The sequence below is a fragment of the Etheostoma cragini genome, chromosome 2 (genome assembly GCF_013103735.1).
Source record: "Etheostoma cragini isolate CJK2018 chromosome 2, CSU_Ecrag_1.0, whole genome shotgun sequence".
Classification (NCBI taxonomy): domain Eukaryota; kingdom Metazoa; phylum Chordata; class Actinopteri; order Perciformes; family Percidae; genus Etheostoma; species Etheostoma cragini.
This window is the reverse complement of record NC_048408.1, coordinates 25,580,832-25,591,011: the sequence shown is the minus strand read 5'-3', so window position 1 is coordinate 25,591,011 and position 10,180 is coordinate 25,580,832. Positions and strand designations below refer to the sequence as shown.

At 39.0% G+C, this 10,180-nt stretch overlaps 1 protein-coding gene across 1 annotated transcript; it reads right to left on the bottom strand.

Moving 5' to 3' along the window:
* Nucleotides 1-401: 401 nt before the first annotated feature.
* parn (poly(A)-specific ribonuclease (deadenylation nuclease)) lies at nt 402-9,319 on the bottom strand. Its single transcript, XM_034891679.1, has 26 exons — nt 9,201-9,319; nt 8,875-8,952; nt 8,697-8,776; nt 8,529-8,596; nt 7,639-7,720; nt 7,384-7,444; nt 6,488-6,653; nt 5,705-5,767; nt 5,544-5,582; nt 5,428-5,470; nt 5,261-5,341; nt 5,059-5,115; nt 4,774-4,851; nt 4,614-4,657; nt 4,488-4,530; nt 4,002-4,077; nt 3,803-3,913; nt 3,645-3,714; nt 3,489-3,544; nt 2,813-2,899; nt 2,639-2,713; nt 2,385-2,559; nt 2,111-2,238; nt 1,775-1,829; nt 1,545-1,690; nt 402-1,157 (listed from the first exon to the last, which is right to left on the bottom strand). Exons 1-26 carry the CDS (start codon nt 9,217-9,219, stop codon nt 1,111-1,113), a joined length of 2,028 nt encoding a protein of 675 aa, XP_034747570.1. The 5' UTR covers nt 9,220-9,319; the 3' UTR covers nt 402-1,110.
* Between the last annotated feature and the right edge of the window lie 861 nt (nt 9,320-10,180).

Sequence of the window (10,180 nt, the reverse complement as noted above, 5' to 3'; positions counted from 1 at the left end):
TCGCTTTTAAATGTCACCCTTTTCTTTTTATTAATGGTCGGTTTTTAGCCCATCAGAAAATTGCTCTATAATTAAGTATTATTGAAATAAAATGCAAATATATTAACATTTTACTGTAGTCATGTACATTCTTACTGAGTGGACATAAGAGATGTGTGTGTAACACCTGGATGTATGATACTAACTCTAAATGTCCAGTGCTGTGATTGAGTTAGTTTGGGAACAGAAAAGACAGAAAACAAATTCTAAGAAACAGTCTTTAATTTTTTTCCTTTCCAAGGAAATAATGGTTTTTAAACTTTGTTATACAAAAATGTATACATCTTCTTAACGTTTACATATTTTGCATTAGAACATACTTTTACATTGTAGCAGGTTGACAGTGACAAAACATTAAACAGGTAAAGAAAAACAATTCTGTACAAAAAGAAAAGCACCTCTCATGAAGGATCAAAATGCCACCAATAATAAATGTCACATCATTGATAAGCTTATATATGTTTTGATAAAACTGGGGAGGTTGACAGAACTCATATTTAAAAAAACAATTGATAAAATACTAAATAACCCAGATATTGTAAACTACAGGACCTGTCGGTGGCATTTTATCTCACGATTAATGAAAGGGCTTCACAGGGACACAGACTGGAGAAAAGTAACATCTCCCTCACATGCACAAACTCGCACGCAACTCACTCACAAAATGTAAGACCGATTGGAGATGACTGAGTCATTAAAAATGAATGATTTCAAAGTGACAGCATGGCTGTGGTGGCAGATTCCAGTCCAAGCACAATAAATGAACATTGAGTTTAGATTTTTAAGATTCTAGTAAAGAATGTGTGTTTCCCCAGAACAGTTGCCTGCCCCGTGGCTAAAAGATCAAAATATGGCAGCTGTCATTATGGCTTGTGTTCTCTCAATAGTCCAGTCAAGTAAGCTTGACTGGTAGCTTTGGACACGGTATCCACAGCTGTTGAGTGAACAAATTAATTTAGGGCATGCACCACTACTAGTGATGTGCAACCTTACAGAAGAGCACCGTAAGTGCTTAAGAGACAGAGCAGGAGCTCATAGTGAGACAGTGGCTTCTCCACTCCTCACCTCTCGCTACCAGACTTCCGGGACCTCAAACAGCGACGTTGTAGATTTAGCCCCTGTACAAGGAACAGACATGTAAACATGAGAATAATAACACCAACAAGACCTTGATTTTGCACATTCAAGTTATTTTAAATGTTAAAAAAAAAAAAAACTAAATATAAAATGTAATAAAAATGATTCCCTTGATCTATTAGCTAAACAGGTTGTACAAAACAAGTATTTTCAGGATAGGTTGCGCTACTTAGAAATGTCTTGCAAAATGATTAACGGGGGAAGAAAAAAAAAAAAAAAGGGTTCAAGGTGTTACTTTTTTTTTTTTTTTTTTTTAAACATTGTTCACACCAAATTCAGTGTCTTTAATCTAGGATTTTTTTGGACATCAACCTCTTAACTGTTTGAACGGTGTCAAGCTGATTCAAAGTGTTCACTGAGAAACGCACCTTTGGCCTTTTTCTTTTGACCTTTCTTCCTATGGACTGTTGTGGCTTGTTGCCAAGGTACCGTCCCCTCAGCATCATTGCCTTCAGGACTTTGCTCTTCCACCTCATCAGGGACTGGACTAGACCCCGCTGAATCCGATGCATCTCTGCAGGGCACAGCAACTGTTAAGAGACTTAAATCCCAGGAGAATAACAGTGGCAGCATAAGTGATCACCTCAATTTTACTCACGCAGTCTTTAGCCATCCTTCTGAGGTCTTGCTCTCAATAGCTTGCCCACTTTTGTCTGGGAAACAATGACAAGCAGTGCATGAAATCAATTAGACCCATTTATGCAGTGTGTGACAGAGCAGCTCCAAATGAATCCACTAAAATGTACTGCATAAAATGATGCAAATACCTTAAATCTGTTTTCTAACAATTGTTTGTTAGTGTTACCAATGTTGCAAAATTCTTGCCAAAAAGAAAAAAAAGATACATGCATAGTTTGCTTTCATTTTTAATATTTTAGTTTTTTTTGGGGGGGGGTGGGGGGGGACCCTGCTGCATGTTACCATGCACACACACCATCAGTTTTCATCTTCTTGCTGCCTGTGCTATCCGGGTACAAGCAGTGACTCCAGCCATCTGTGACTGAAGCATCTCCGGTCCCCTGATCTCCCTGAGCGGGACTGATGCTGCGTTTCCTCAAACCCCTACACCAAAGACAAAAAAAAACAAAAAACACTAAACAAATGCATCAATGAGAATAGAAATGTTGCATACCTGCAGAAACTCCCAAGGCAAGATGTAAATGCACTGAACGTTAGGTTTAAAATGCAGCCTATCAGTGCAATAGTACCTGGGATATCCAAAACCAGCACAAGTAGCGGAGGTGTGGTGAGGTTTCATCCAGCCATCCTCTCCCCAAGATTTGGGCGTCTGGTTGAGCTTCTCCTTGTCCTGCTGCTTACCCTGGATGTACTCCGCATACGTCTGGATCCTGTAACTCTCTGCATAGCGGCTGGTGTTCATAGCTGCGTGATGAGACAAAGACGTTAACAGACAAACTTTTTTGTCCCGTCTGTCCCGTTTCATCTGGGGTGTCAAACTCACCGATCTGTACCTGGTCCGTCTGACTTAGGGACACAAATGCTGACGTGTCGTCTATCCAGGAAACCTGGATGTTTCCTGAGTGAATAGTGGAAGTAGAAAGTGAGTGATAAAACAATGGGTCATACCCATGTGAAAATAGAATTTAAAAAATAAAATTAAAAAATCCTGTCTTACCAAAGGCACTAAAGAGCTGGTAGAGGTCACTAGTCTTCCATTCTTTTGGGAAGGTGACATACAGGACATGGTCTCTTTTAGGTTGCACTGTAGGAACAGAAGAAATGAGCGGGGAAAACAGCAACAGGTGAAGTAGAGAAGTGGCACTAGTTCAAACCAAAAGCAAAGGTTTAACAAGTGGCTGGTTTAAAGTTGTGGCAGGCTAAAATATTTACACAGCTTAATAGTATGACCTGTGACTTTATTTGGAGTTTTCCTGACCCCACGTGGTCAGAAATCACATAATGTCCTATGATTTTTGTAAAAGAAATGTTAACATTTTATTTCCCATCAAGACGCATATCTGCATCCTTTGGGGCACAAAAAAACACAATGAATGCATTTCCTTCCTCGTTTAAAACATTTCAAAGCAGGTTTCCAAAACCATTTTAAAATTGTGCAGTTTACATCCATGTTTACTGCTCTTCTTCACTGCTTTAATGTTTCTTTGCTCATCGGTCAACAATGTGCATCATGTTTCCATAATTTAAACAAAACAGGGACCTGCTGGTCCACAAATTTTTTTTGCCAAGATGTTAGCAGTGGCTGCCACAGGAAACCTTTAAATCGACCAACATTTCCAGGCATGTAGTCAATCCTGACATATACCTCTGCTGTGCTACATGATCATACTCACAATCTGGTCCTGTGATGTTGAGGTAGGGAATATCTATGATCCTCATCAGGAAAAGCCTTAAGAACAAAAAAAGAAGCATTTCATTTATTTTTTTAAAGATTTTTGGCAGTTAATGAAAGAAAGTCCCAAATTAATACATTTAAGTGCATCTCTTACTTGTTGAAGAAAGGCTCAATTAGTTTTGAGTGAGCAGAGATGTACGCTTTGGGTGGAGTCAAGAAAGAGCCTGTAAAGAGATGAGAGTTGAGCAGACAAAGTCAAACAAACACCTTTTATTTTATTTGCAAACAGGATCAGTGTGCTTGTGTGCATACCCAGGTAGTTGGCCATCGAGATGAAACAGAGGCCAGTGATGTATGCATCGTACCCGGCCTCATGGAGCTGTCCCTGGGCTGTGTCATAACCGGGGAACCCCTCTGCCGTTTCTGACAGGAACAGTACACATTAGAAATAAGGTGTCGGCAGGATTTTGTAGGTTGAGTTGTTCAGACAACTGTTTGTATATTTACTCACCAACTTGTGGTGATTTGAAAGGGCTCTCTTTCAGCTGTTTCTCCAACTCTGCCAGAGACGTGTTAGTGATCAGCTCCTGAAACACAAACTTCTAATGAAGAATCTTTAAAAACATTTGGAGGCTCTAAAGCCACTTTTTTGCTTGGTGCTCTGACCAGTGATGAGCAAAGATTGCGCTACTTTTGGAGTTCTCGGAGTGAGTGAGAGAAAATGTACGGTACATGTACAGTATTCGTATTGAACCAAAATGGTCCGTGCATGAATTTACACAGAGCATACATGGTATAAAAATAAAACTTGTGTGCAAATTAATTAATGTAATGCAGGACTGTTAGATACGCGGGTTCTAAGGACACCTCATCTGTAGCCCCACCTTAGCTCTGAGGATAGCCAAGCTCCACACACACACCCAAGTGATTACCTTCCTAGAATATCTCAAACACGTAGTGCCGCTGGTATTCTACAGCACTGAAGGAGACCATTTACCTTAAAGGGCTGAGTGGAAGCCATCAACTTTGTGTCCAGAATTCTACAAGGGAATAGATATCCAATATATTAAATAGCACTGTTGTGAAGACAAGTAAGCAACTTTAGCAAAGCAGATAGTATTACCTTGGGAAGACACACATTGTGATCTCTTTAAAGTCTTGAAGATCCTGAAGAAAAGAGCATTGGCACAAATAAGTCATAAAATCACATTCCTTAGCAATAAACCGTCATTTCATGAAGCCAAATATGGGTTCATATTTAAAGACATCCACTAAGGGTTTACCTCTGGCAGAGGGCAGTAGAACTGGTGGATGGTGTGCATCACATCCAACAGCATGTTATGACCAACCACAAGTTTGGCCTGTGTGTCAGATGAAATAGGTTAAGGGTACAAGTCAGATTTTCCAACACAAAAATATTTAAAGAATTCCATGTCCAGTGATAATGATGAAACGAGAGATATGTATTCATACTGCTGACTTCCAATTTAAAGTAATATTATTGGATTATAGGGCAATTCAAAATTTGGAGCAGATTTACAGTTTGACCAGAGAAAAGTTTAACTCACAGATTTGGTGATGGCGTGGATGACCCTGGAGAAGCCAACAGCATCATTTAGCTCCTCCTGTTGCAGATACAGAAGTGTGGGGTGGGTATGAATATTAGATGATTTTAAAACTAGTGCATCCTAAAGTTTTCCCACGTTCAATACACTCCTCACACTTAAGACAAGAATGCGACTTAACGTCTATCCGGAACACCAAACTCACCTGCTCTCTCTCTTGTTTCTGTTGTTCCCTCCTCTTCCTCTCTTCATCATCTACTTTGCTGACCTGGATGTATCGCTCCTTCTGCACACATACAGAAATTACTATCAATATCTCACATGTTCCACACAAAAACTGGCAAAATTGGTTGAAATAAGACATGTTCTTACCTTTTCCGTTTCCACAGTTTCCACATGAAGCCCCTTGGGAAACCTGTGAAAACAAGACAAATCTTAATCTTCAATTCAACACAAAAATAAATGCTAAAGTGTTGAGTGACACTCACTTCCAGTTCAGTGTCTGGTAGATCAGCTTTCTCTGAAACCTGGTAAGGCAATATAAATATAAGTTGAGTTATTTAAAAAAATAAAATACTAATACTATTTACTAAATGAACATGATAGATACAAGTGTAGGTGTGGTATTCTGATAGAAGGGCTAGATTACCCGGTACATGGGTCCAAGTCCAAAGTCTTCTCAGAGTTAGTGAAGAGGGCCTCAACCTTCTCTCTGTGGGGAAAACAGGAGAAGACTCTAACATGATTATGTAAAAGATGTGCCTTGCCCTTAGATCCCTCAGATTAGTCCAGTTATTCCAAAGACAACTAAATGAGAATAGTTGATCTACCTTAAGGTCAGACCACCAGTGAGCCTGGGCTGAAGCAGTTGCTAACCCCCTTCACCTTAAATCAGCAGGTGGCAAGCAAGACACTGGAAGTTGATTTGGGTCTTAAATAGTTGTAGCATTTATCTAAACTGTACACACTGCTCTGTTACGTTTAGGGTAGTAATGTTACGGCTTACTTCATACTCGGCACATACACTCTGTCTCTCTCGGCCTAATTGTCCAGTCCTAAAAAAAAAAAAAAAAAAAAGTCTTTAAAAAAAAAAAAAACGCTTTTGCAATACACTGGCGGAAACCCTGCAAATGAGGAAGTATGGTCCATGGGACTCCTAGTGGGTCCTGGGTCAGTGATGGGGTCTCCTTCCAGTTGGCCATGCCCAATAAACCCCTAATGAAAGGTAATCACGGTGCAAGCCACGTTAGCTGGCACATATTGGTGTGAAAGAACTAAGCAGTTACCACCATGTGCAACTTCCATCGCAATCCTCATACACAACCCTGTCAGAATACACAGCTCTGAATCATGGTCTGAAACAAGAGCCACATTACTGCTATTAAATTTACATGTTTTGTACAAAGTACTCAATATGTAATGCAACACTTACATCACCCTGTTGATGTAGTCTTTATGCTCCTCAGGTACATGTGCAGGGCCTTTGGAGGAGGGGGAGATGTAGGATGGTGTCCCTACACCGTTAGCATGTTGATTTCTCCTCTCCTCTGTCTGCTCCCTCAGCTGGGCTTCTTCTTCTTGGTTTAGATATGGGATTCCTTTGAAAACCAGACAAGTCACAATTTTACATTGGCAGCTCAACACATTCCCTGTCCTAGACAACTACAAAAGACTACTGTAAGACGAGCAAGCCATTTGTTGAGCATTAGTTATAAGATTGTTTTCTTGCATATTGGGAAAATAAAAAAAGCTACAAAATGTACATCTTCCACAGGTTCCGTTTAACCTGCAGTCTCTTTTGTGTGTGGTTTTGGGTACAGTTTTGGAGGGGTGAATGAAAACAGCGTAACCCTCTACCTACAGCAGACACAACATCATTCAAAACAAAGATTAACCGCCAGAACATTCAAGTCACCAAAACTAGGTTAAAAATGTAGACAGATTTGAACGTCTGGACACAGGCTAACAAAAACCACCGTATCACAAGTAGAGTGAAGAGCAAGTGGCCCAGAGCCAGCTGTTCCAGTAGGACATATGATGATTAAAGCTTCCCCAACCAAACACTGAAGCTAGATAATGTTCCTAACTTTTAGATACTGGTGCAAATATGACTATTTCTGTTCTGAACTCAAATGTTTTTCTATACCAAAAAGACAGTTTAACAAAATGGGTAAAAACGTCTCAGGTGTTTATTGTTGTCTCAACATCTTAAAAGAACAATTTAACTACATCATTAAACACAAAGAGTTAACTAACAAATTGACCAAGCATTCACTTCCAATTTTTCATATAAAGGAAGTTTCATATCTGGTGCTGCGGTGTACTCACCATGACAGAACACCTTGTTGAAGTCAAATCCCTGACTGGCCAGGAAGTCAATACTGGAACTCTGAAAGGAAAAAGACAATCTACCATTTGAACTTTAAAGCAAAAAGCCAAACAGGTGTGTCATCTTTTTACAGCTGACCAAGTATTTTCAGTAACAATCATTTTTAAACCATCCGAGTCACTGTCACTATTACAAATCATTTCTCAGTTTACAGTGAAGCAATCCAATAACCACAAGGAGAAACACTGACTCACTTGACAGATGAACTTTAAGTCAGGAGATGTCCTGTTGAACGGTTTCGGGAATACATAAAAATTAAAAGACTTTGTGATATACCTGCAGAAAAGGGAACACAGGAAACAGAACAATGGAGGATTAGTAAAATAATTCCAGCGGCTGGGAGTTTTACAATAACCTGGGTGCAAGTCACATTTCATATGCTAGCATTGTAGCAACCACTTTTTCAAAAATAGTGCTAAGCTCTTTTTTAATATTAGTTAAACTAGCTTTTGGAGCACCAGCACTGCTGCTTGTCTTGTAATCCGGTTTTGCTTTAATTCATAAGATGATACAGAGTACTTGTGATTTGTCTGTGTAAAAATCACACATCTCAAAATGTTACACCTTTCTTGTTGTAATAAAGAAGCTATTTTAATATGAGCAGATGACCTGCGAAAGAATTTCATTCAATCTTACTGCACTGTGCCTGAACCTTTTTGCACATCCTGCACTAAACCATTCAGCCTTCTTTTTATATTGTTTAAGAATATTAGAATACATATTGTTTATAGGTTATCGTGTCTTTTACATGTATTGCTTATTTCCCTTTAATACATTAATGTATGCCCCAACAATTGTTTTGTAAGTGTTAATTACCTATCTTATGCTGATTTATTTGTTTATTTATGAATAAAACATCTTAAAGCTTTTCTGAGGGTTATTTGTTAATATGTGCTCTAGCTTTTCCAACATTTCAGACACATATATATATTGTTCATAAAACTGTCCAAAATGATGATATTTGAATGATAGTATCTTATCCTATGAGTGACAGTGTGGGGGGTCCTTTGAGAAATAGTGCTTAAAATGTGTCCCTAAATATCAAGGTCAGAAGTTCTCCATTTGTGAAGCAGACATCACTCACTTTGACTTCGTCTGGTCGTACGTGAATGTACATAATCCAAACTGGAACAGCAGAAAGTCCATTGAGTGCTGGTGGGCAGAAAGATAGTTAAAATGAGATACGTAGAACACTACTGGACTACGGAGAAAAAGCAGGATGCATTGAGGTGTGCATTTCATCAACTCTAACCTTTTTAAGCTTCGTGTATCGCTCTTCTGGTGTGTCCAGTCCGTTGGTGAGTGCACTGACATTGGGACCGTCGCTTATCCCTAGAAGAAAAAAAATAACATTTCATATTTGTTAAACACAGCGTTGGCTTTGTCAAACTCAATTTCTGCTAAAACTCTTTTTACGCGGTTAACGTTACCTGAAAATTCTCCATCGATGGCAAGGAAGTCAGCCTCCTCTATGGCGCTGTACACCGTGTTTAAACTGTCTTTATAATCTGCAAAAAAAAGGGAAAGCGCATCCGTAGCTATGTTAGCGTGATGAGGAAAGCATGCTAGCCTACAGCGGAGCTCTGAAACCCGCAGCCTTGCAGCTACACAGCTAACTGGCTAGCAGCACAAAATAGCTGAGGAATTAGGAGTTTTATCCGTTTTATATAAATATCAGGTCACTACTCGGTTGTGCATTATCACACTGAATATAGAGAGCTAAAACTCAAGTGAGCAAATGTGCCTAGCTACTTACTTTGGCGTGTCACCTCCATCCCTGCACAATGACTGAACCTGCTGACAGCTAACGCTAGCTAGCCTACGTCAACTGGCTTTTTAACCGTTTTACAAACACTTCCGGTGCCAGAAGACCTTGTTTTTGTACACGCCTATTTGGTGTTTTAATTGAGAAAAATTGGATTTAAAATTTCAAATGGCATCCCTTATATTAATTATGTGAGTATGTCATTTATTATATTATGTGTTGGCTGCAAAGTTACAGAGATATAAGAGGGGAAATTGAGAATTTACTCATCATGTAGCATAACTTCCTTAGAAGTAATAAGAATATGATATTATTCTGTTCACTAACAAATACATTTAAGAGCATTTTGGTGTTGCAGTTTGTCAATGTGGAGGCAATTTTATACATTATATACTACCTGGTAGGGTGATTTAGTGTTGTAGGCCTACTGCATCACATCAAATCATAAAATGTGTTTTTTTATGTTATAAAGTAAAGGAAGCGTCAAATGTAGGAATATAAGTAGGCCTACGTATTTCCCTTGTAGTGGAGCAGAAGTATAAAGTATAGAATACAAGAATAAAAATACTGAAATGAAACACAAGTATATCGAAATTGTAGGACTACTTTATGTCTATCTACATTCTCTATCTTATTCTGTGTTAGGCTATATCTTAAATGTCAAGGCTACATCAAATCAGGGAAGCAATAGGCTCTCAAAATGCACTATACTGTGACCTCATGCATAGATTTTAACTTTAACGTTTGGTGACAGGGGGTCATCTAGAATAAGTGTGCATAAAATAACGCATTCATTTAGGGTCTCTGGTTTCATATTCTTCAGGATCAGAAAGGGCTGGAAACATCAGATGTGACATGAAAGCAAGGAAACAAGGACCTGCTGTTACACAGTCTATCACCATACATAATGTAGGCTTTCCAAAGGAAAGTCTATGCCACAAAATCTGCCTTGCCTGTGAGCAGGATTTGCG

What these genes read in the sequence shown, in the direction of transcription:
- parn (XM_034891679.1), bottom strand. An exon ending in CAACAAGGTGTTCTGTCATG is followed by an intron (nt 6,654 to 7,383) that starts GTGAGTACACCG and finishes TGGTTTTCAAAG; the next exon opens with GAATCCCATATCTAAACCAA. An exon ending in TCAAAAGAAAAAGGCCAAAG is followed by an intron (nt 1,158 to 1,544) that starts GTGCGTTTCTCA and finishes TTCCTTGTACAG; the next exon opens with GGGCTAAATCTACAACGTCG.